This window comes from Parasteatoda tepidariorum, chromosome 10 (assembly GCF_982258835.1).
Source record: "Parasteatoda tepidariorum strain Cologne lab strain chromosome 10, Ptep-v5.0, whole genome shotgun sequence".
Taxonomy (NCBI): domain Eukaryota; kingdom Metazoa; phylum Arthropoda; class Arachnida; order Araneae; family Theridiidae; genus Parasteatoda; species Parasteatoda tepidariorum.
In genome coordinates this window covers 102,417,614-102,445,322 of record NC_141764.1, presented here as the reverse complement: position 1 = coordinate 102,445,322, position 27,709 = coordinate 102,417,614, and the positions used below count along the sequence as shown (strand labels likewise).

Below are 27,709 nucleotides of genomic sequence, written 5' to 3'. Positions count from 1 at the left end.
CTTTGAAGAACGAGTTGGTTGCGTCCCTCATTTTCAAGTATCACTTCAACTTAGGGATGGAGCAAAAGCCATTTTTACTAGGGAGCGTGACGTTCCTTATGCTCTCCGGAACCGCGTCAATAAAGAATTGAACTCTCTTGAGGCAGATGGAATAATATCCTTAGTGCCTGCGAGTGATTGGGGGTCACCATTGGTTGTCATTCCAAAACCAAACGGTGGCGACCGATTATGTGTTGATTACAAATGTGGAGTCAATGAACGGTTAATTCAATCAAATCATCCAGTAAGAAGGATAGATGATGTGCTTCATAGTCTTCGAAATTCAAGATATTTTTGTAAACTTGATTTATTTAAAGCCTACCTACATTTAAAAGTTGAAGAATATAGTAGCATGATACAGACCATTTCAACACATCGTGGTACGTATCGCATGCATAGGCTTAGTTTTGGAATCAAGACAGCACCATCAGAATTCAATCGCATTCTTTCTCAAATTCTCAAAGGGTTACCAAAAACAGAATCTTACTTTGACGATATTATTATACATGGTGAAACACTTCAAAAATGTACTGAAAATTTAGAAGCTTGCTTACAAAGACTTTCTGACTATGATCTGCACATAAATAAACAAAAGTGTTCCTTTTTTCAAGAAAAATCGAATATCTCGGACATGTTATTGAATATAATAAGATAAGTAAATCGCCAGCAAAAATTCAAGCTGTTCAAGAAATGCCAAGGCCATCAAATATTGAAGAAATCAAACGATTTTTGGGACTTGTAACTTACTACTCCCGTTTTATGCCAAATTTTTCAACTATATCATACCCACTTCGACGGTTGCTAAGAAAAAACCAGCCTTGGTTATGGACTGCAAGCTGAGAATCTGAATTTCTGAAACTAAAAAATGAACTTACCAGTGATAGAGTTCTTGTTCCTTTTGATCCTAGTTTACCAATTGTCCTGACCACAGATGCCAGCCCTACGGGAATTGCAGCAGTATTGAGTCACTCTAAACAAGGTGTAGAAAGACCTATTGCTTACGCATCTCGTTCACTTACCAACTCCGAACAAAACTATAGCCAATTAGATCGAGAGGCTTTAGCTGTTATTTTTGGTGTTACACAATTCTTCAATTACTTATTTGGTAAACATTTCAAACTTATTACTGACAATGAGCCACTAACAAGAATTTTTCATTCTCATAAGGCACTACCACGTATGACTTCAGCACGATTACTTCGCTATGCTTCCTACTTATCAAGTTTTGATTACTCAGTGCAATTCAAAAAGGGATCTGAAAATGAAAATGTCGATTGCCTGTCTAGAGCTCTAATTCAAAAACCCGAAAACTCAGTCGATAAATTTATAGGGGAAGAAGCAAATCAAATATGTGCCGAAAACATTTTCCAAATTTCAAGTGAAAAAATAACATCTTTATCAATCCAGTCTGAAACAAAGAAAGATCCAGAACTCAGCGAAATAATTGAAAGGCTGAACAACAACTCTGAAGATTCAGAATTTACATTGTTTGATGGCATACTTTTTCGAAGAGAAAGAGTAGTTATTCCAAAAAGCTTACGTTCAAACATACTAAAGGAACTTCACGAAACTCATCTAGGAATAACTAAAATGAAGCAACTGGCAAGACAGTATGTTTATTGGCCTGCCATTGATCGTGACATTGAGAATTTAGTCAAAGGATGTGAAGGCTGCGCATTGACAAAGTCTAATCCTCCAAAGGTATCTGTCCATCCGTGAGAATCTCCAGCAGATAACTGGGACAGAATTCATATAGATTATGCAGGTCCATTTGAAAATTACTATTTTTTGGTGTGTGTTGATGCTAAGTCCAAATGGGCGGAAGTCGAAGTCATTAAAGATGCCCCAACTAGTTCAAAAACCATCCTTTTGATAGAAACATTTTTTTCTTTTCATGGCTGTCCACAGGTTATTGTATCTGATAATGCTTCAATATTTCAAAGTGAAGAATTCCATTCTTATTGTTCGAATCGAGGAATATTTCAAAAATTCATCGCTCCAGGACATCCTGCCAACAATGACCTTGCAGAGCGAAACGTCCAAACCTTAAAGCAAAAGTTAAAAGCTTCTTTTCTTGAAAAATCCTCAATCCCAAGTAAAGTTCAAAACATATTATTCCGTTATAGAGCAACACCTCTAGCTTGTGGACAGTCACCTGCTCAATTATACTTACATAGAAAAATCCGTATACGTTTAAACTCAATTCATCCAACACCATCAACAGTTTCCAGTACTCCTGTAAGATCTTTTTCAGTGGGGGAGAGAGTCCAGATGAGGTTGTTCATAAATAACCATAACGTATGGCAGTTTGGCAAAGTCGTGAAAAAGTATGGTACACGTCATTATTTGATTTTACTAGACTCAGGTCGGCAATTAAAGAGACACATAAACCAATTAAGATCAACATTAATTCCAGAGAAAAAAAAGTGTGTGACTTTTGGCCCAACCCAGTCTTTTGACATTCCTAAACCATCTAAGATCTCCTCACCTACTCAGCCTAGTATTCCAGAACTTCCAACAAATTCCAAACAGGACGTTGTGACAAAACCAAAAAGAAAGAGACAATTACCTACACGCTTTAGGGACTTCGTAATGTCATAAGCATATTTCAAATCTGTTTTAAGTATTTTCAATTAAGTGTATTTTTCAATTATATATTTAACATATTCAATTTTTAAGTAGCTAATGTTTTCAATTAACTGTTATTTCAATTCTAATTAAGTGGGGGAGACTGTTGAGATCTTCCATGTAATTCCACTGGCGCTAGTATCGCGGTTGTGATGTAACTGCAACTGTGTGTACATTGTATGTTTCAGTTTCGATTTCCAGTATGTTCTGTTGTTGATGTGTTCTATGTACGTATTGTGCATAAAGTTATTGTTATATTATAAGTTATCAACATTAGTGCTATCATTGTCAATTATCCTAAATACATATCCCATGCCATTTAATAAACTGTCACAACAGAGACTATAACCCACGACAAAGAGAGACGATCATCTCAGACGAGGCTGTTAGTCCCAGTAGTCAACTTAGGAGTTCATCGCCACAATTTGAAGAACGAAGACGATCACCATCCCCATATAGGCGTAGAAATAGATCACCCTATCTACATGCAGACGTTCCAATCGCTCACCTACTGGGCGTTCAATGGAAACCTAGAAGAAACGCCCTTCTTCGGAGGCAAGCTCGCTAAGGGAGAAAAGTGGCGCAGATGAAGACAATAATCTTACATTAAAAAAATATTTCGACCTTTATTAAGTGAAATAATAAAAAATAATAAATATTTACTAAAATTTAATTTTTCATAGTATTTTCTTGGGATAAACGAATTTCACAACTGCATGCAAAAATATTTCAATTCGCTTAAAAAGTTTTCGAAATATAGTGATATACACAAGAAATAAGATTAACATTAAGGGGATTAGAAGTTTGGAGCTCTCTCTTGACCAAGCATTGGAACCATATTTCCTAGATTATGGCTACCCCCTATATTTTTGGGGTTAAAAGTGCAAATCCGATAAAAAAATAAATATATATTCAGAGAAAATACGTTTTTGTGTCTGATTTCGTAACTTAAAACACCGTTCGCACTTATTAATTAGCATATTTGAAGTCACCCCTCGAGCAATTAAGATTAAGTCCTGGAACGTGGATCATTAGATGAAACGTTATTCAGAATGGTCTATTTTTTACACTGTACAATAACTGTAAAATTTATGCAAATCTAATAAAAACGCTGTAATTAAGAAAATATTAGTCTCACATAAACGTCTAAAAAATTAATTACAATTTCTTACTTTTTTTAAATTCCATAGATTCCTTATTAACAGTTTAATTTAAATTCTTATTTAACTTAACTAGGCATGTTGTTACATATGCCAATAGCGGCAAGCCTGCTTGAAATCAAGCGAATGTTTTAGGCTGAGGGTGCGCTTCTTGTATTTCGGTGGCGCCATCTATAACCGAAATTATGATTTTACCATACACATTAGTCACAACCCGTCTCACTTACCTTTCATCCACCTGCAGATCGTATTTTTGACCTGAACCAGAGAACGATCAATTTCCAATTCAGTATTGATTTGTCATGTGATCTTTTAGGATGATGGAGAACCGTTCTCATGAACACGAGTCCAACGTGCCGTAATCAGGTTATCCCGGCCTAAACCGGGTATTGTCTTACGAATTATTTGAACCTGATATTCAAATATATTTTTAAAGACACTTGGATATTGTAACTATTTATTAATTTTATTGGAATTAGTTTAACAGGGGCCTTTGATTTCTATTTAATAGCATCCCTCTTTTTAAAGTAATCTGATTGAATCTAGTTGATCTGAAATAAGCGTCGGGGAATAAACAATATCTCGTGGAATCAGATTTTTCAATAATATAATAAAAATAAATTAGATAACCTGGTTTCAATTGATGCTGCCAAGTTTATTTCCAATTTTTGTTGTTGGAATTATTCACAGATAAGGGAAGGTGCCTCCCTTCTCGTACGGATTAAACAATATTCGTGGATCAAGTTGCCATACTGGGACAAATCGACAAGGAGAAGTAAATGGCTTCACCTACGAGACATTCTTTGACACTTTTTGTTCTTACTTTTACGATGAGAGGGGGGAGTTATAAATGGTGTCTTACAGGTCTCATCAAAAAGTTTTCCCCTTACCTGAATGATTGATGGAGTAGGCGGAGGAAATCTATTAAAAAAGCAAACCTGCTCAAAGAGTTCTTAACTCACCAAATCTTTATGACGCCAAAGGCGATAAAGGGTATCAAATGGAAAACCGATTTACCTCGTTTTTGCATATAATTTTTACACCTCTCTGCAACTGAAACGAGCATCTTCGATTCGATTTCTTTGAACTCATTTAATTGCTATTCAATAGTGACCGATTTCGTAATTCAATTGTAACATTAGATCACTGTCAGTGTAAAAGGGTTGCCCGTATTTATCTCTTTCAGCAGGTCACGTGTACTATAGGTTTTTCTCAACTATGGGTTGGGGGAGAATTTTTATATGTGGTATTCAAATGAGCGTCTGTTACGATATCATCATCGTTATTTATGTCTGCAATCATCTGAAATATTACTTAAACTCTGTAAATATTTCGAAGTATATTAATAATTTTTTTTTAAGAAATAGAATTGAATAGTCAGTTTGATTTAGAATAATTCTTTTAAACGTTTTTGTATACAATGATGATGAGATAAAATTTTAAAATATGATAAAAGTATTTTCAAACATTTGCTTTAGATAATAATTCATCATTTCCCATTTTTTTACAATTTTAGAATACTTAAGCATCAGAAACTACATACATCTAACCTTGTCGTAAAACGTAAGTAAATATCAATAATTGTAATGAGATAATATAATCGCAATTATACTTTGTATAAAATGCTAATATTATCAATTATTGGAAATTTATTTTTAAAAGTAACAAGTAAAAAACATGAATGAAAAGCGACTACTGATGAAAGTAGAATCACAGTTTTGGATTTAAATCCCGAAATTACTTCATTAATGTTTTTTTTTTATTTATTTCCAATGGCAGGCCAATTTAAAAGAACAAAAAGGATAAAATAACAAGAAAAACAAGGCAAAAAGAAATAAATAGAATTGAATGCATAGTGACATGCTTAGCCCATACGGGCCCTAGCTTCCCAGTAGCGTCTACACACAGTAGTGGAGATGAGCGCAGGACAGACGGAAATATGGGGCAAGTCCATGTCCTCCCCAAGGCGACAGAGCTTGCATTTAGGAGAGTCAAAAATTTTTATGCTAAAAAGGTGTTTGGCCAGACAGTCATGGCCCGTTACAAGTCTAAAGAGAGCGACTGCCGTAAACCTGGGCTGATTTGGGATAGTTAAAATACGGTTGAACCAGGTTTTGTGTATATTGCTTGTACGGAAATTCTCTGAGAGCATGCTCCGGAATTGGTTTCGGACCAGCAATTTAAATGAGTGCAGAGAGATGGAGCAACGAGATGCTTGGGCAATAGTTGTTCCTTTCTTGGCCAAGAAATCAGCTTTTTCATTACCCCAAATCCCGCAATGTCCCGGAATCCATTGGAGGACGATTTGCTTGCCTTTCAGTGTCAGGTCTTTCAGACAGTCAATGCATTTCTGAATGGAGATGGATTGGGGAATCAGTGGAGAGTTAATATCAAGAAGTGCTGCTTTAGAGTCAGATAAGATGACGGCGCTAGAAAATTGGTCAGTACGACACTGTAGTTGTTTTAGGGCAATTAGAATAGCCTCGACTTCACCGTCGTAGGCAGATGCATAGCAGCCAACAGAAGCGTAGGCAGAGAACAGGTGACAAAATACTCCCGCTCCAGCATTCACCCGCTGATCCACTCGGGAGCCATCTGTAAAGATTCTCAACCATTCAGGTTCAGGATATAGCTCATTCATAGTTGCGTAAGAGATACTTTTAAGGACATCACAAGCAAAATCTGATTTTAGGACTCTGAGAGCAAGGTTTGTGACCACATTGAAAGTCTGGTCAGAAGTCTGGGAAGAACTTCGGGCTCGATAAAAAGGTTGTATTTGTCTTTTAAGCTCAGCACCCCCTGTAGGAAACCCGCTTGAGTCTTTAAGTATTAAAAAAAATTGCGTTGCTGCCAATTTCTCTGAAAATTTCTAAATTTGTATTAAAGTAAATTGAGTTGAAATTGGTCAAATATGATTTTAAGCTACGAATTAATATTTATGGTATTTTTTTGCACTCGCGCTATAACAAATTCACGTTATTACCTCGCCAGGACATGTTTACTGTAATTTCATTGGGGTAATGTTTGAAATTACGATTCTAGAACACAATTTTAATTTAAAAGAGCAACATAGCATCACTTTTTCAAGGAACAGTCTGACATCCAACTGTTTAAAGACTGGGTCCGAAATTTTGCACTCCAAAACAAAGCGTATTACACGGATGAAAAATTTAAACATATGTGGACAATAATCTATATTTTTAAAGAGTCATACTTACAGTATCAAGGAGATCGACGTACTTGCTCATATAGTATGACCAAATAATTCTGTACATGTTCTGAAAAGATGAAGAAAAAAAAACTAAATCCACAATGTTTCCCTTTTCTATTAATCTTTGGTCAGACATTATTTTGATGAATGCAAAACTGGGATATATACTTTGGTATATGATTCTACAATATTTTTCATTTCTGAATTTTTTAAAAAATATTTTTATTAAATAAATTTAAATTTTTATAATAGGACTTTTACTATCATGCAAATATCAGTAAGTAAACCAGTTTTAACAGTTATACTATGATTAAAATTCAATTTTATTAAAAACAATGTATTAAAAACACAAAAAGTAAAATGTGACCCGTGATGGCTTATGAGATGGCCGCATGTTTCCCAATGAGGTGAACCGGGTTGAAATCCAAGCAACTGTTGGTCGATACGAATTCCGCACCCGGCTCGTAACGACCACAGTGCTGACGTAAAGTATCCTGAGTGATAAACGGATCAGGGGTTAGAGTCTCCTTGCCGTTAAGGTTATTCGTTTGAGGTTTACGTGGTTTTCCTCTCCCTGTAACACAAATGCGTGTTAGTTCCATCAAAAAATTCTCCTCGAAGGCAAATTTCTCCCAATACTTGATCCAGCAGTTCCCTTGTCTGCTGGATTGGGTTCAAAATTACAAGACTACGGAGTTGTACTTTGGTAGTCGCAAACCAAAAACTGGGTGGGCTCTTTAGCGAGGGTTATAATATAGTAAAATATTGACGTGCCAGCTTCGCCGAGAATTTGGAGTCGTCGTCTTGGAGAAACAGAGATGCAGAGTTCGATCCTCAGAACTCTACGAAGATTTAAAACTTTAAAATTAGCTTTTATTTATTATTTCTGTAACTTTAAAAGTTTCTGGAACGTTCTGATGTATCATTTCCTGTTCCGTTATTATTCCTATAAAAGATCGGGTGTTTCAAGCCGAGACCCCAGTTACTTTGCTCGCTGTACTTTGAAGATATTCAATAAATCTCTTCAACTTTCTGGACTAGTTCATATCTATTCTACGTGACATTATTTTGTGGAGGCTCCGGGTACTCGAAGCAGATTTGGCGCCGGTGATTTAAGAAGTAGTCGCCGCTTTAGAGGATTGGAGCCAAAAAGGGCCGTAAACTACAAGTCACTATTCCTATTATCCAGCACATTCGTAATCCCTCTTCTTTTTCTGGAGAATCCAACCAAGATCCTGGATCTCGGTTAAAAGATCTTGTCACCAAATATAACAATTGGGACGACGGAACATGCCTTGCAAATGTCTACTTTTTTCAAAGTGGAACAGCCAAACAGTGGTTTGAAAATAATGAAGGCATTTTAATATCATGGGAAGTGTTCCAAACTAACTTGAAAGGTACACGCTCTGATAGTCAGCAATCAGTACATCGGGTGGAAGGAGAATTGAAAACCAGAACTGAACTACCAGGACAAACAAGTCTTTTATACATACAAGCAGTACTGGGATTATGCTATCGTGTCAACCCTAGCATGAGTGAAGCAGACAAGGTTTCTCATCTTATGAAGGGCATCGTGGAAAATATTTATCAAGTTCTACTGACATAAGTAGTAGCAAGGACTACCTCTTTCATTGAACGCTGTCAACATGTCGACTCGTGTGTGCAGCAGCGGCTCCTTAATCGAAGGAAGTTTGAAAGATTTCCAAATGCCGTTCTCGTTGAGTCCCTTGAAGACAATTTTGTCAATGATACACCAAGTGCTACAAGAATAAATCGCCCGACTATTTCCTGTTACTGTTCCAACTCCTGAACCAACAATTGACAATTTAGAAGAGGTTATACGACATGAAATTGTGAAGACCTTAGCGTCCATGACCGAAACAAACTTCAACAGAAACAAAGATTTCGATTGTTTTAAATCAACAGTTCCTGTTTCGTACTCAGAAGCACACAGTACGCCGTCAGCCATCTAAAACTCTAGTTTCTTCTTCTCGGCAAACTTATGAGACTCGCCGTTCTCAACTACTCCGTCTCAAAACTGATATCTGGAGAACAGAGGATAACAGGCCAGTGTGTTATCACTGCAGTCGTCCAGATCATGAGTACCGACACTGCCGTGACAGACATTTCGAGACTATAACCCACGACAAAGAGAGACGATCATATCAGATGAGGTTGTTAGTCCCAGTAGTCAACTTAGGAGTTCATCGCCACAATTTGAAGAACGAAGACGATCACCATCCCCATATAGGCGTAGAAATAGATCACCCTCTCCGTACAGACGTTCTAGTCGCTCACCTACTGGGCGTTCAATGGAAACCTAGAAGAAGCGCCCTTCTTCGGAGGCAAGGTCGCTAAGAGAGAAAAACCTCCAACAGTGGCTCAGATGAAGACAATAATCTCGAAATAATTATGGAAAATAAACCAGTGACAGCTCTTATTGATTCAGGTGCATCATTTTCTGTCATTTCTGATGAATTTCGAAAAACTGTATTGGGAAAAACTATGCTGACTGATTACTCTAGTTTACTCATAAAAGTAGCCGAAGGAAAATACGTTAATCCGATTGGACGTTGTACCATAAGATTGACAATCAGCAACCGCACAAATTCATTGCCCTAGAAAAATGTAGCCATGATGTAATTTTGGGTTGGGACTTCTTACACGTCTCACAGGCTATTATTGGCTGTGGTCTTGTGGAACTGGTGATAGAAGATATCTGGGACGAAATAGTGCATAAGGAACTCCAACACAGCCAACTTTGTGTAGTAGAGGATTGTGATATTCCCCCTATGACCATAAAAATAATTAAAGTGGAAACAACAATTGGGTGCAAGGAGAGTAAAGGTTTACTGGTTCAATGCGGTAGATTTTTACCACTGCAGCGAAATATAGTGCTCCCATCATCTATTATGCAGAAGGATAAAGATGGACTCCATGTATGCGTTTCTAATTTCTCTAATCACTCCACTTGTCTTCCCAAGGATATATGAATTGGGCATGCGCAAGAAATTGAAAAACACAATCTCTACAGTTTTGACTCTGAAAATGTAGCTGAACCCTAAGGCCTATCAACTGAACAAAGAACTAGCTTGAGTAATATTTTAAGGAAATTCAAAGACGTTTTTCTACTGAAGAAAAACTAATCCGAAAACGTCGTGAAGCATCACATGAATACAGGAAATCGTCAGCCTATGAGCAAAAGACCATATAGAGTTTCTGTTGCTGAGCGACGTATTACGCACGACGAGGTAGACAAAATGCTTGCTCGAGACATCATTCAGGAATCTAGATGTCCGTGGTCTTCTGTGGTTTTTGTCAAGAAAAAAGATGGAAGTTGGCGTTTCTGTATCGAATACCGGCGATTAAATGAATTAACCAAAAAGGATGTGTACCCGTTACCCAGGGTAGACGATATTCTGGATTGCTTAAAGAACGCAGATTACTTCTCATCTATAGATTTATTTCGTGGATATTGGCAAGTAAAAGTCGATGAAGCTGATCGGGAAAAAACTGCTTTTGTAACCTCTGATGGTCTATATGGATTTAAGGTTATGTCGTTAAGACATTGTAATGCTCCCTCCACCTTTGAAAGAATGATGAATAATTTATTACGGCATTTGATATGGAAAATTTGTTTGTGTCAACGACAATGTAGTATTCTCAGATACTTTCGCCGAACACGTGCGACGTCTAAGGATTGTTTTACTTGTCTTGATGCAGCAGGATTAGAACTCAATACAAAGAAATGCCTCTTTGGCTCAAATAACTCAAGGTACATCGTCATGTCTGTAGTACAGAAGGAGTAGAGCCAGATCCAGATAATGTTACGGCTCTCGCTAACCTGTACCTACTTCAATTACAGACATAAAAAGTTTCCTCGGACTTTGTTCATACTACTGTAGGTTTATAAATGACTTTTGTATCAAAGCGTATCCCCTGCAGAAACTATTAAAAACGATGAGAAGTTCATGTGGTCAGAAGAACAACGCTCCTCGTTTGAAATTTTGAAGACCGCTCTAACCACTGAACCTGTATTGGGTATATTCGATCATGATGCCCCCCCCCAGAGTTGCACACTGATACCAGGGGCTATGGCATCATTGGATAAGTGTTAGTTCAAACTCAGAAAGGAAAAGAGACTGTAATTGCATATGCCTCTCGAGTACTGACCAAGTCTGAAACAAATTACTCGACAACAGAAAGCGAATGTCTTGCTGCTATCTGGTCCATCAGTAAATTTCGTCCTTATCTTTTTGGAAGACCGTTCACTATTATAACAGATCATCATTCATTGTGCTGGCTTGCAGTAATGAAAGATCCTTCTGGAAGGCTAGCTCGGTGGGCTCTCAGACTACAGGAATTTGATGTAACTATTGCTTATAAGTTTGGTCGTAGACATAAAGATGCCGATTGCTTATCACGACATCCACTACCAACTACTGAAAATGATTTAAAAAAAAGTAAAACTGCCATCGCAAATCTCTCGGAAGAACAGGACAAAGACCAGGAGATAACAACTTTGAAGACTAATATAGGTCAGCGAAGTAATGATTCAAATTATTAAATTATGGATAGTATGCTCTGTAAGCGAAATTATGAATCGGTCAGAAGACAGTGGCTACCGATGATTCCTTTTAAGTTACGCCGGAAAATTCTTCATCATTTTCATGACGCGCCAACAGCAGGTCATTTGGGATTCGCCAATACGTTGGATAGGATAAGAAAACTCTTTTATTGGCTTAGAGTGTGAGGCGGTACGTTTCTCATTGTAACGCGCAACGTCTGCCGCAAAGGTTGCCTGGAAGCTTGATGTCAATCCCACCTGCAGAAGCATCTTTTCATAGAATAGGTATTGATTTGCTAGGACGCTTTTCTAAGTCACTTTTAGGAAACAAATGGATTGTAGTAGTGTGTACATACTATTTGACTAGATTTGTCACTACGAAAGCTCTACCCAACGCTGAAGGCCCTGAGGTAGAAAATTTCCTGCTTGAAGGCATTCTGTTAAAATATGGTTCGCCAAGAGTTATCATCTCGGGTCGATCGTGGATCTGTGTTTCTCTCGATTGTTGCATCGGAGCTATTGAAACTTTGTGACGCGGATCATCGCACTACAACAGCCTACCATCCTCAGACTTATGTCCTCATGGAAAAATTTAACAATACGTTAGCTGATATGCTGTCTATGTATGTTGACGTTGAACAGAAAGATTGGGATGTTATTTTACCCTTTGTCACCTTCGCCTACAACACATCTAAGCAAGAAACTACTGGCTTCTCACCATTTTATCTTCTTCACGGTTATGAAGCTGAAACAACTGTGGACACTGTGTTTCCTAACCAACCTAGATTTGAAACTGATTATGCTGCGCATCTTATCTGCGAAGCAGAAGAAGCAAGCCAACTTGCTCGCCTTCGTATCATTGATGTGCAAGAGAAAGAGCGAAACGATGCAAAACACCGCTCAATGTCTTATGAACCAGGTGAACTTGTTTGGATTTTTAGACCAGGTCGAAAAAGTTGGGTTGTCCGAAAAGCTATTAAAGAAGTATTTTGGAGCTTTGGAGCCTCGTAAGTAACATCAGATAACTAAAGCGAAAGTTATCTGATGTTACTTACGAGGTCGAAGTCGTTGCTCCATCTAAAAGGCGCAAAACTACGAACGCCGTCAACGTGATGCGCATGAAACCTTACCATGACCCATCGTTTCAGTTAGAACCATGTGAAGCCGAAAATGCAGAAAAAATGAAAAGTCACAAAACAACGAAACAATCTAAGGACGAGAGTAAGTTGGAGTATCGAGGACCCGATCACGTGCCAGAACAGCCATAGAGTGAAACACCAAGGACACTTTTTTTTTTTAAGGAAGATGCTGCGACGTGTCAGCGTAGCCGAGAGGTTGGAGTCTTCGTCCTGGAGAGCCAGAGTTGCTTAGTTCGATCCTCAGCTCTAAAACTCTAAAATAAACTTTTATTTATTATTTATTTATTTTCTAGACGTTTGTGGTTTGTTCTGATGTATCATTTCCTGTTCCGTTATTATTTCTATAAAAGATCGGTTGTTTCAAGCCGAGACCCCAGTTAATTTGTTCCCTGTACTTTGAAGATGTTCAATAAATTTTTTAAACTTTCTAGACAAATTCATATTTATTCTACGTGACAATATAAAATACAATAATTACTATTGGTGATTTTTGATGAAAATTACTAACTCTGAATTTTATCACAGTGCGATACTTAAATAGTAATAACCAATGTAAACGACAAAAAAAGCGGAGATTTTCATATATCTGTTTTTTTTTCTTCCAAAAAGATACATATTGCAAAAATTTTTTAAAATATAAATAAATAAAACTATCAGTTTCTTGAAATTCTATTTTATCGCTAATAACATTTGCTATTTTTACATTCCTTATCTTTATTTATGACTTCATTTTCTTAATTTATGATTTTATTTTATTTATCTATACTATTATTACAATCTTTAACCTGGATTCCAGGAAAAATGTATGCGGACAAGTTTATTTTATAATCGGACCCCTATAAATTGAGTATAATATAAAAATTCAACTGACCTAGCTTTTTTCCAATTTTTATATTTAAATTGAACTTTTGTTTAAATTGCAAAATACCCTTTGCATTGTCTTTTCAAAGTATTTTTTTTCTTTTCTTGCACTTAATCTTTTATAACTTTTAATTGGGATTATATTTAAAGTACTACATTTAAAAATCAAAATGGAGTTGTTTTTAATGTTTTCCTTTTTATTTTAAATGCATCCGGATACTATTTCTCATAGCAGTTTAGTCCAAATTCTTTGCTGTATAGTGGATGAAGTTTCTTTGTAGAATTTAAGTCCAATTTTTGGTTGTATGAGATACATCTGAATTTTGTTACGAAGGGATACCATAAAAATAAATATAATCATTTGAGAAAAATAGATTTATTATTTAAAGAATAAAGCCATACTTAGAAATAAAGAAAGGAAAGAAAAGAATCATTCAAATCCATGCTTGGCGATTTATCGAAAGTCAAAAATTAAGAAAAATCTCTTTAATCAATATTAAATTTAAAAATAATTAGACTATCGCCATATTTCTGTGAGAATTAGTATAACCCTGAAACATTTTTGTGGTAAGAAATAAAGAGTTATAAATAGATTTTGGATCATTGATTTAGTCACGACAGTGAATTAATGAGTTTTACATTTGTATTGAAAAAAAAAGTTACGTTACATTGATTGCTAAGAAAAGAATAAAATATTTATTAGTTTTTTTTAAATGTAATAAAAATTAAATAATTGGTTTAATTTAATTAAAATTCGATTAAGAATAATTTAAAAGAAATGAAAGACATTTTAAAAAAGTATGAAATATGGAATGCCTATTATGGCATCACACTATCAAGTGTCAATTTTGTGGTTGGTCACTTTCTTGTTTCCCGTTGGGATTGATTCTCAGCAAAAAAGAAATTTGGTTACAATTTTAGCCCCAATGATAAGCATTGTTAATCACAATATTTATAGATAACTACTGAGGCGAAATGACTTGTGTGTTGTTTGCTTGCATTAAAACTGTCACGTTTCCTTTTATCAAATTTAGGTCTGTTTTGTGCTTGTTGGTTGAAATTTTGACTTGGTAGGGAAAAAGTTTGATTTTATCGCGTATAATTATTATAATCTTGATTTACTGAGTAGCTTATAAACGCTGATACTGATGATATTTTTGTCATTTTGGTTCTTTATTTTTATTTTGAGTGAGGATTTAATGTTAGATGCAGTGACAATGGGAATTTTGGGTTCTTTCAGAACAAAAAGAGTTGTGGCGTAACTACCACACGATTATTAAACTTCAATTCACTAGTTTATTTGTTAAATTCCATCTTAGGTAAGTTTTGATAGATTGACTTAGTCGAAAGATTTTTTCCCCACTTTGGCAACCCGCTGTCCTACTTCGAAGGATGTTGACGTGGCAACCTCATCGTGCATCTCATTTCATACGGGATTCTGCATACACTCGACTGGTAGACAACACAGAAGAGTAAACAATCGTGAACAGCTCTCACGACAAACTCTTAGAATGTGATCGAATTCTATCCAATTCTGGTAGGGAGTATTTTATCGTAACTACCACTAAAGTTAATTAAACATGAATTGACTAGTATAAAAAACATGTTAACTCGTTTCAATCAGTCCCAAAGACAAACCCTAAATTATCTGTTGCTTAAATTTGTTTTTCGTCCTGACTCTATCTTTTCAGTAAAATATGAGCTTTAAAGAACAAATTCTTCTGTTAAAAATCACTGAAGCCAATTGGTTGGATAAAATAATGACACATTTCTATTATTTCCACGAAATAATTACAATTCAAACAATAGTTAAATAATTTCAGCGCCGATCCACGAATTAATTTTTAGATTTCCACTCGTCATTTCATTTAGAATTCCCAGTGTGTTTCTGAAAATGCTTGAGCCAGGCTGTGAACCAATGTCAGATATATTTATTAAATTCTACTTTGAACTTCATTTAAATTTTGAAATCATTTTTTGAGTTTATTATTATAATTCACGGAACTGTTTGAGGCATCAATATTAGTTAGATGGGTATTACATTTTTCCCCAATGTTATCCATTTTTGATTTGTAGTCTTTGTTTCTCCTCAAGGGCTTTAAAAAAAGTTTTTTAGATATTTGATTTATAAGAAAAAATTTGAAAATTATTTTTTGTAATAAAAACGTGGACCCGTTCAAAATATTTTGACAACAAATGATACTTTATTTTGTAACAAACTTCTAATATCCCTGCTGTCTTATTTATAATCGAATTATTGTAAACATGAAACAAACAAGCACTATAAATTGCTTTAAACATGGTGCAAAATGTCTGAAAATCTAATGTTAATATAGTTTGCAAAAAAAAAGAAGAAAAAAAAGCATAATGTATTTTAATAATTCTTCAATTGATCACACATTTTTTTCTTTTTTATACACCCGAAACACAACTAATTACCGGATTTGAAATCAATAATATCAATACCACAATAAATATATCCATGAATTTAATAGAGTTACCATTATCAAATTAAGATTTTCTTAATCATTGGAGGAATAAATTTTCATCTATTCTAAAACAAAAAGAAATTGTGACCACAGATATGCTATATATTTAATTTTTATTGGTTGGAACAACAGTTCAAAATAAATTAGCACATTTTCACGGTATCCGGAAATCTCAGTCCATTCCCACTTCTTAACTGAAAAGGCAAGATTCTCCCGCCAACGTGTTGAGAATGAACTCAGAGACGTTTTTCTTGTTTATGGGTGTTGCGATAAGGTTAAATTCAATTAAATAGATTATTAAAAGCATACATACATTGGAGTATTCGTCAGTCAACGCATTCACTGAACATAACCTCCCTTCTTTTACGACATCGTACAGATGCCTGAAAAACTAAAATTAAAAAGAAGGAAACCCTTTTAAGCACATTAACAGCCTATTTTAAATATTTGATACAAATCTACTAGAACAAACACTATATACAAACAGCTACAAAAGTTTTAATAAAAATACCATTTATTTCTACCTATCAATTCATATGAAAAATTAATAGATAACAGCTTTCAGAAATCGTATTATTTATTTTAATAAAGGCAAAGGACCCCACGATAGATTGCTTTCCTCTCTCTGAACATTTTGTAGTTCCCTCCGCATATCATCCTAAAAAGGATTTTATAATTTGCAAAATCAAGTGAAAATATATTTAAACAATGAATCAATAAAGAAGGTAACGTTGATTGAAACGTGCAATTACGATCATTAGATCAAAAGTTATTCAAAGTATTCAATTTTTTATTTTGTGCACTTAATGATTAACGCATCTAGCAGTCATTGTCACCTTGAAAAGTACCTTTTTTTTAAAAAAAAAAACTTTTTTGAAATAGAGTTTCAAATTTTAATTTAAAATATAATGGTATAAAGTTAAAAATGTTTCTCAATATAACATTTAGAGTTTCTATACATTTTCTTCGTTTAATGATCGAGTCATTATAGAAAGAGGTGTTTCTTTCTAAAAAAATGCTTTATATTAATGATAGCTTCTATCATTTCAGTTTTTGAAATATCAGGCCCATTAGATTTGCGGCGTTTTGTCTCATTCGATTCAACCAGAAAAAATGGTTCACAATGGAGCAGGTTCAACATCGTACTTTTTGTAGTACACAAAACATTGTCTCGGGATCGGTCTCATATAATTGCGTGAAAAATTGCATGTGGAAAATTTATATTACATGTACAGGTAGCACTACAAAGTGCATAGATCAGTTCTCGTTAAAAGAAGCTTTGTTTATGCATCAAAATTCTTTTGTTCTACTGACTCGTGTATACAAATGCATTGGAAACACTGTTTTAGATATCACATATAGGTTAACGCACAAATTTGTATTTTTTAACACATAAATATTTATAACTTCTAATCTATTAGACTGATCCTCGTCTTGGGATTGCAGTGGGAAAATATTCCTCGCGGCAATCACTCCTCAAATCAGCTTCATTTCCCTCTAAAAGGGAATACAGAGAAGAGCATTTATAATAACATAAGAAATCTCGGGTATTATTTTTTTTTCGGTAGAAAAAAGTCTAATTTTACTGAACTGTAAATAGATATTGTATAAAAATGTCGCATATTGAATGTTACTTGTTGCAAATTGAATGGATTTTCTAATAGAGATTGAAAATAAAATTTAATTTTAAATTTATGAATACATTACTTATTTTTGGATATTTAAACGCTAGTAATTTCCATTTAAAAGCATAAATATTTTGAATTTCTGAGCATGGAAAGGAGTTTACTTCATGATAACTTTCAAAATATTGATAGGTAGGTATATTTTATTTACGTCACCAATAGGGGAGACATTCCCCTCTGCTTTACGACAAGTCTATTTATTTTAAGAGTGGAAAACCGAGGATCAAACCCACCTTTGTCAAAGATCGATGCGTGTTTTCTCTCTGACAAACAGAGAATATTAATCAAGGTCAATACTTACGAGAACATTCATTATTTTCACTCTTTACATATAGTTGAGAAATACAAGAGGATAAACAATTTTAATTTAATCGGAAGATACTTACGCTAAAACTGAGGTACGCATTCCATAAAACAATGGTGACATTAAATGCAATTAATAATCCATTTAATTTGAATGGCTTTAATGGTTTCATAATGAGTGGACCCAATACTTTTACGATGAGTAGATAGGCGAAGATAATGGCGAGAGGATAATGTATACGGCCTATACGATCCGCGTAGTCAGCCTCTGAAAAACACATTCATTTATTGAATAAAGTGAAAAACAACATGAATGAAGCAGAAATGAACCTTCATCAGTCACTTATTTGCTTAACAGAACTGAATATATCCCTTACTTTATATGTGCTTTACTAACATTGTTTTTCACTTTATTCATACGTAGCACAAAGTATTTTGTCTTTCTCACCAAATGCTAACAGTTAAAAAGGAAATGAAACCTTTAATATGTTTTTGTACGAAACTAAAGGAAAGAAGTGGAAAGTGAAAGAAATTGCATTTTATTGATCAAAAAGTATGAAACCAGTGGTCGGAAGTAGAGAACTACAATAGTTAAAGTACTGTAGTCGCTACTTTGTTTCGTAGTTTGCAGTGCAGTGAGCTACTTTTTTTTTTAAAAAAAAAAGAAGAAGAAGTGAAGTGAGTGGGGCAATACAAAAAAGCAGTATTAACCTGACTTCTACTTTTAATAATAGTTTAGAAAGAAAAAAACACTTCTAACACAACTAATTTTTTGAATTTGATCTGCACTAAAGACTTCGCAGGTCCATCAATGATCCTGCAACTGAGCTTCAACAGAAAATCACGTATATTTAAACTAGTGATTACGAAAAATAGGTAATTAATCACTTGAGTCATATTTTCTAAAGCACACTCGTGATGCAAACATGTTATTTCAAAAAAAATGGAACGTATTTTCGATTTTTTAGAGGAAATTAAAAAAAAGCATTAAACAAGTTAAAAATTACAATTATTTGATAATTTCGCTTATCTTAAATTAAATATTCGCTGTCGAAAGAAACATAAAACATTGAAAGTGAAATCAACAAATTCGAAAACAAATGTTTGGAAATAACCAACATTAATAAATATTTCTTAATTATTCTCTTTTGTTTAATGTGAACCAATTTCTTATTCAAAATCATTTGGTGTAAATTCCAGCAAAGTTTGTCTCCTTAAAGTAGTGAAGTGATTTCAAAGTAGTCACTACATCTAAAAAAAGTTGTCATAGTTAACTACAGTCGTAACAAATCAATTGTAGCTGTAGTAAGCTACAAAAATAGTGCAGTTTTTCTGAACACTGCATTAAACACTTTCATGCAGATAAAATGAAGCAGTTAACGTATATTGATGTTTAATCCAATTAATTTATAAAATAAAAATTCGATAAAAGTTTTTAAGGGAACAAGAAATAAACATTTTAGAAAAGCTTTTTAAAGAGCAATATTGTTTTTCAATCTATCCTTGAAACGTATTTAAAAACTATCAATTTCGCCAAATTAGCTTCACACTTAGATCAAACTCTGCCCTATGAACGGAACCCTCATTATGAATGAACATATAAATTAACTATTAATTATTTAGAAACTGTTTTATGACACTGTTTTATTTTAAAATTAGGTTTCATGTCAGACAGTTGGGGTGTACGCAGTCTAGTTGTATAGAGTTTAGTTCTATAGTGAAATCTAGTCTGCATAAGGGAATAAGCTGAGATGAAAAAGGGCAAAAACATGGAAAGATGTATCTTTATTAATAAATTTGGTCATTTCATTTAATGGTGTTCATTCATTAATGCATGCCTTTTATCATACATGCATTTATGCCGATTTTCAATAGGTGCTGCAGCTCTGAAAAGTACAATCATAAGGTACAATATTCAATCACACTATAAAACATATTTTTTGTTACTAAGGGAGTTATCACTAAAGAGATTTTGAAACTTATAGAAGTCTGATACATACTAGATTAACATTATCTAAATTGAAGTGGTTCCGAAATTAGGAAAACTCTAAATTGCTTTGATGTAGTAGTTATTAGTTACCACTTAAATATTTTTGGCGGGCTTAAATCTATCGAAAATTGTGCCTTTCGGAACACAATCCAACATTTCTGTGAATGTCAGAAATCAGTGGTCGTTGGATGTTGACAATCACAGAGTAGCTTTGGCAAACGTCTCCGAAAAACGTCTAGTTAACTGCCCTATTCATCAATTTTTTTAAGGTCAAGTGTCCCCGTATGCATGTACTCCTAACACTGATGTGTCCCTCCCAATCTATTCTCTACCGAATAAATAGAATAATATCAACGAATATGAAATAATATTAAATAGGATACAACAAATATTTTGGGTATTCACTAAAGCGTGATTATTGACATTCACCGGTGAAAATCGACATTCTCTCGATTTCAGTCATTCAAGGATAGATGTTTTTTTGCATTTTACTAAAATTATTTCATAAAAAACAAACTGAAACGGATATTAGATTCAATATAATAACAAGTTTCATACCAAAAACTCTCGGTGAACCTTTCCAACGGAACGTTCTGTTAGGTTCTTTTGAAAACCGCTGGTGTATATAATGCAAACTTCAAGCAGTTCCTCTACATAATAATGGCCCAATTTTGGCTGAATAATCAGGATAATCATTTTAAGTAAACGATGGGTAATTAACTCTAGATTGCCTAAGGAAGCCATGCTTTTAATTTCAATTAGAAAAACAATGATGTATATAATGACACAACTTCTTAGAATTTTGTACGACATATAATTTTTTTAGTGTTAATATTTACTAATAACTCGTTATATAACTGTAAATAATATAAAAAAAATATTAAAAATTAATTTTAAACAAATTTCTTTACACATTATTTATTCTTTTACAATCCAGTCATTTTGGCAATATAGGTATATAGTAATTTTCAGTCTTTCTAGTGTTAAGAATGTTGTAATAAGGCGTGACCTTCATGTGAACAAGCGTCATTGCAACATACCACATTATAGTAATTATCCCATATTCTGACTTAATAGGTCATGAATAATACTTAATCAATGACTTATTGGGATATAAGTAATAGTCGACTAGAAAAAAACATCAGTTTATGGAATACTAAGTTATGAACCTTAATCCTCTAGGGAAAAAATATCAGTTAAGAAATAAAGGGGTCATGTATACCGCCAATAGCCCTTTTCTTGATAAACAACTCTATAGGAAATACCGATCAATGGCCTAAAAAGCATCTGTGTATGAACGTGTATATGAAACTTCACCCAAACGAAAGTTGATGATGTGCTTAATGATGTTGTGAATAGTTGTGATTAATGATGTGCTTAATGATGTTGTGAATAGTTGTGATTAATGATGTGCACCTGTGGGCACGGGAGTTCTCCAGGGGTCCGTTTGGAGGGAAGGGTATAGAGGGATTTTATACAGGGGACAGAATCCTTTCTTGGGGAAAAACAACCTGAAAGGGAAAATAGATTTTCCTCTTACTATCGCTTAACCATATCTTCAATCGACGACATTTTTTTTAGCCATTTTAAATAATGTCGGAAATAAGCTACTTAAAATCTTCAAGAGGGTATTTGATACTGTATAAAAATTATTTGTTCACTTTGCACAGTAAATATAAAAATGAAACTAGTTATTGGAAATGTGAACAGAAAAATTGCACAGCGAAACTCACTACAATAAATGGCTTTTTGAAAAATGCTATAGAGACACATAACTATGCTCCGGATTTCCATAAAATTCGCAGGAAAACGTTTTACAACAAATTGAAAAGCAGGTGTGAGACGGAGTTCTCTGAGGCTATTCCAAGAATATACTTTTTCAATCGAGAATTTAATTTCTAGATAAGTCAGTTTATATATATTATTTTATTCAAGTATTAATTTCTCTACTAAAGTCTCATAATTTTGATTTAATTATAGAAACAAACTGAAGATTTGAAGAAAAAAAATCCCTTATTTGACTAAGGCAATAAACAAGAGACAGTGTTTTTAAACTAAAGTAACATGTTGAAAATTGTAAATTTAAGAATAAAATTTTTTTTACACCAATTAAATAATAATTTTTTCAAGTAAATTTAAAAATAGAATTTGTTAATTTATGAAAGTCATTTAAAAAAAAATCTCTGGAATTTAATTACAAATTTTCCAAAAGTTTATTCAACATAAAATTGATTTATTCAGAAAGTTTTGGAATTATTCCCAGCCTTGCATAGAAAACTTTTTTTTTAAAAAGTAGTAAAGCCATGAATAATTTATGGTACTGCAATTTGTTTATTTCATTGTAACGGTATTTGTAAAACTTTCTCTTTTAAAGGACATAATAATTTATATACCTATTATCAGTCATGGAAATTTTTTTCTATATGAAGAAATTAACCATCAAGCAAATATTAAAAGAAAAAAAGTGAAAATAAAAAACCTAAAATTGAAAATCAAAATAAAATAAATTTCTTTAATTAAAACAGTTAACGTAAGATAATCACACCTGGAAATAACTCGTAGATAATATGTTAGAGATATTTTAAATAGATATCTTTAATGCAGATTTTATTTCCTCCCAGCTTATCGTAAAAATATTCATTAAATATAATTTCAGAAATAAACCAAAGAATATTTAATTCAGATTTTTTTTTTTACAAATTTCAAATTTTAAAAAATTATTATTTGCTTTTGAAAAAGCAGTAAAAAATAACATAAAATTTAAAAAAATTGATGAAGTTTTAATACTTGGAGTTGTTATTATGAAGAAAAAAATGGTTGTTTCAAAGTGCATTTTTAAATATAGGGTACTTATTTTTGAAAAAATTATTACTCCTTAATTTTGGTAACTAGCGTAAAATGTCTCAAAGTTTCCTTGTACATTATTTTTACATTTTGATAGATTTAAAGGAACTGTGTAGGATTGACTAGCATTTTAACTTTAAAATAAAAAAAATAATTGCTGTTAATTCATTATTAGATAATATTTATTTTTTTTAAAAATCAATTTTATTACATTAAAAATAAAATTAATATATATATATATAGTCATTAAAAATATATTAATGTTGAAATAAAAAAAGAGATTAAAATAGCAAAAAAAAAATTATGTGAAGTTTAACTAAGCAATTTAAAAAACTAAAAATCCACTTTAACTCAGAAAATTGGAAATATAAATTCATATAATTTAGGCAATTTTATATTGTGTAATGCCTTCTATTTCATCTTGCATTTTTCTTTTTTTCTTTGGTATTTAAGATATTATACATAACGATTGAAAATAGACTTGTCCCGCAGTGGACTGATCGTTAAGACGCGGTTCCCAGCAGATCACCGAAGTCAAGCATCACTGGCAGCGGTCAGTGTGCGGGTGGGTAATCACTTGGATCAGCCTGCGTAGGGACCGAGGGCGTGCGGTATTGGTCCTCGTTAAACTGTTCTACCGTAAAGTGCTCGACTTCGCACGCAGGTCGTTGGGCTACCGAGGCGGGAGTGCCATCCCCTCCGCAAAGGATCAAAATTGTGATGGCATGTCTTCGGATCATCCTCCGGGATGTTTCCCAGACCGTCGCCAATAGCCCATTGTGCAGCTCTAGTGCGACGTAAATTAACAACAACAAAATAGACTTAGTAGCAACTACAGAGAATCATGTCGAGCAGGCATAGCGTGCCATTTGTTATAGTATTATGTTGGTACGAAGGTGAGTAACATATATTAACAAACAGCTGATAAGAGATTTACTATGTAAATGCAGTATTTAACCTTTTACATATTTCTATAGACTTAATCAAGCTTTATAAACCCTATCTTATGTTGAATATATTAACTATCAGCAAAAAGTTGGCATTCTCATAAGTCATTAATAGTTGATAAAAGCATACTTCTTTTATTTTGGTTATTATAATAAAAGCGACAGTATAACACTCCAAACTGTTTGATTTCTTTTTTAACGTTCTTTTCTGCATCCTATTGAGTATAGTTAAGTGCGGCGAGCTCTCTGCTTATCGCTTATAGCTCTGCATCCTATACTTTTGTTTTGGTTACTGTTTGAGTTCCTTTGATGTTGCCATTCAGTAGTACATAATCTTTTTGATTTGCTTTACTAATATTTGTTGTTGTTGTTAATTTACGTCGCACTAGAGCTGCACAATGGGCTATTGGCGACGGTCTGGGAAACATCCCGGAGGATGATCCGAAGACATGCCATCACAATTTTGATCTTCTGCGGATCAAAATTGTGATGGCATGTCGGCGCGGAAGCGGGGGCGGTACCGAAGCGGGGGTGCCATCCCCCCCGCTTCGGTAGCCCGACGACCTGCGCGCGAAGTCGAGCACTTTACGGTAACACAGTTTAACGAGGACCAATACCGCATACACTCGGTCCCTACGCAGACTGATCCAAGTGGTCACCCACCCGCACACTGACCGCAGCCAGTGATGCTTGACTTCGGTGATCTGCTGGGAACCGTGTCTTAACGATCAGTCCACTGCGGGACTTACTAATATTTAAATGATCATACTGTTCTTTCATTAGACCATTCTCACTGCAACAATTTTTCAGAAATAAGCATTCTCTCAATTGCATATTTTACGAGCGTCAATGTATTCGATGCATGTGCACTTTTACTGCATGCCATCACACGTAAATTGGATTCGCACAGGCACAAAATGTCTTTCTCACATTCAATTTCTAAACATCGGCAAGGCAAGCGTTTTTAAAGTTTTTGCGCATAGTGTAAATGTTTCCCTTGAAACTACGTGTAAAGGGCTATTCTCTAACTGGATGCAAAAATAAATCGAATATGCGAATTCAAAAGCAACTTGATTAAAGAGCTTTATGCGGATAAATATATTTAACTTATCGGATTTCCATTGGAATCGTTAAATTCGTATGCGCGCTTTTTTCGCTTCCAGAGAGAACGGTCCCTGAGACAAACTGCGAACTGCGCATATTGCATGAATGTCAATGCTCTTTTAACTTCTCATCCCTAATCAAATTTTAAACACCCAAGAGAATGGTCTCTGATACACTTTCGAGTGTTAGCGATTCTTTTTATTGTGAGAGAGAGCCCCCATACTCACAACTTTCAAATTTCATTTGTAACCACATATATGCTAGCTTGAGCAGTTTCCACAGTAGCCGACGGTAGCCCCCTGAGCCGACGGCTGATATGTATATTTTAATCATATCTAGGGAACTAATTAATGATCAGTTTTTTTATTATTGTAGTATAATTTAATTAGGTTTTAAAAATGTCTCTTCGAGTGGCACAGTTAGATGCGTAAATTTAAATTAATTATTTTTCATAATAAATATTAAAAAAAAAAAGGAGTTTGAAGAGCGAAGGCCTGAGGATAAAACAATCTGAGGATATCTACAAACCATTCTTTTTACTATTTTTCTTTTAATTATTTAGTTGCAATAGTTAATTATCCACCTTTCTTTCTTAAAGTTTTTGTTCTAATATTATTATGAGTTTACTTTTAGTATTATTCTAAATTAACTTAAAACTAAAAGTGTATTTCTTTTCTTATATAAAAAAAATCCTGCATCATTACACTAATATGTAACTTTTATGAAAAACATATTGAAAACGGTAGTAACTAAATAATTATGCAATTATTAATCAGTAAATAAGTTATATTTATTAAAATGGTAAGCTCAAAATGAAGTAATTTCAAGTTAAAATCTGAAATTAATTTGCTATAAAATTTTCAAAATTGTTAATATGAATTAACTTCGTACAACATTACTATGCAATCTGTTTAAAAAGTAAATTTATTATAAACGAAAGTTGGAGCAATTTGAATTGGACATCTAATTAAATAATTTAAATTTTTTATGTAACAGAGTCTGTTTGTCGTTAAAAAAAACAAAAAAATTAAAAAAAAAAAACTAATAGCCTAGCATTTTCAAGCTTTCCTCCAGGTTACATTTCAACAAAACGCCGGCCAGGTGGCAGAGCGGTTAACGTGCCTGACTGCGAAGCCGTAGGCTGCGGGTTGGAATCCCGCTCTGGGCATGGATGTTTCTCTATCTCTTTGTGCTGTCCTCTGTTGTGTGTGTGTGATGTGTGAATGTGGCCCACCCTATAAACGGGCTTGTGGCAGTGTGGCGTGAGCAATGTTGCTCGCCTCCGTGACTTTGGTTCCCATGTGCGCACTGGGTAACGCGAAATGAGCAACAATTCCGGCATCTTCTAAGGCGAAGAATAATGTTCAGTGCCTGCCATTGGCGAAGCAGAAGAAAAAAAATTCAACAAAACAAAGTGACAAATAGTACTAATCTTTCAACTTTGATGTTAGAAGCAAGCTATATAAGAGTCTGCCATCCTAAGAAAACCCGAAATAACCCGAGTTTCTTAATAAAAACGTGATAAATGATTATTTCAGTTATTATTTGTTAATTGATATGTTACTTATTAATTAATATATTATTTATCATATATTTATAAATTACTCCGCCAGTCGCCAACTCTTGTAATTGCTTCTCATTCATCATTGCTTTTTTTATTGACCGATATTTCCTACAAAAGATCGAATATTTTGTTTTCAAAATATACAATCATTTTGTTAACATGTTAATCATAACGATTAACTTGATTTGAAATGCAATCATACGAACCTGATGGAAAAACTCAACCTAATGAACAGAAAATGTGTGATTCAACAAGAATTAAAAGATAGATATTTTTATTTGTTGACGAAACTTATAACAATTTAAATAGGAAACTGTTCTTATCACTATATATTAAGTTTTTTCCCCAACATATCTTGAAACTTGAACCTTCTAAGTTTTACTGAATTTGGGCAGCAAAACAAAATGTAATGCAAACTTAAAAGTAATAAAAACAATGTCTAAAAAAGCTAAATAATAAGCTAAGTCTTATAATTTCTGTCTTCTTATATTTATTTTCCTCTTTATCTTATAATTTTTAAACAACATGTAAGTTTAAATTGTACACCCAAAACAGCGTTACGAATTTTTAAATAGAAAGATTGTATATTAATTTTGTTTAAATAATTTTCATTTTCCATAACAGATCAAAAATGGGACGAGATTCTAAATAAATTAGTAATCCTATTCCCTCATTAATTGTGTAATAAATTTTTTCAAGTTATAAGTTAAATTGAATTTGCATTAAAGCCTAGCTAGTTATTTAATTGTCTTGTAATTAGTTGCATCTGTCCTATATAAATAATTTCAAATTATTAAGAAAAATATTTTTTAAGCCGAAGTTATAAATTTAAGATCTTTGATTATTATTTTTTTTTCTTTTAATACTTTAAGTTATTCCATTTTACTACTTTATTAATACTATGATTTTGATTTTCAAGCAGAAAAATTTTGAAAGCAATTCTACTTCAAATTATAATTAATAGAACTGCAGCATTTTTTTAAATTTAAGCAAACAGGTTTATTTATATTTGCTTAAGTTTCATAAAAATTAATTTATGATACGATTAAATCTGCACAATACTATCTGCAGTTAATGAAACTAGCACACATTAAAAATTTAAATTACTCATTATTTTATTAGCATTTGTAAAAAAAAAAAATTCTATACCACAGTTAGCCCAGACGAAATGTGGAATG

General features: G+C 33.5%; 1 protein-coding gene across 1 annotated transcript in view; it reads right to left on the bottom strand.

Annotated features, from left to right (window-relative positions):
* The window catches only part of LOC107443298 (very long chain fatty acid elongase 4), a 270,628-nt gene that overhangs the window by 16,572 nt on the left and 226,347 nt on the right, over positions 1-27,709 (bottom strand). The window contains exons 3-5 of the mRNA XM_087153530.1: positions 18,166-18,350; positions 16,408-16,485; positions 7,046-7,105 (exon numbers count right to left, since the gene is read on the bottom strand). Coding sequence (XP_087009656.1) covers positions 7,046-7,105; positions 16,408-16,485; positions 18,166-18,350 — 323 coding nt within the window. The remainder of the gene's footprint in view (positions 1-7,045; positions 7,106-16,407; positions 16,486-18,165; positions 18,351-27,709) is intronic.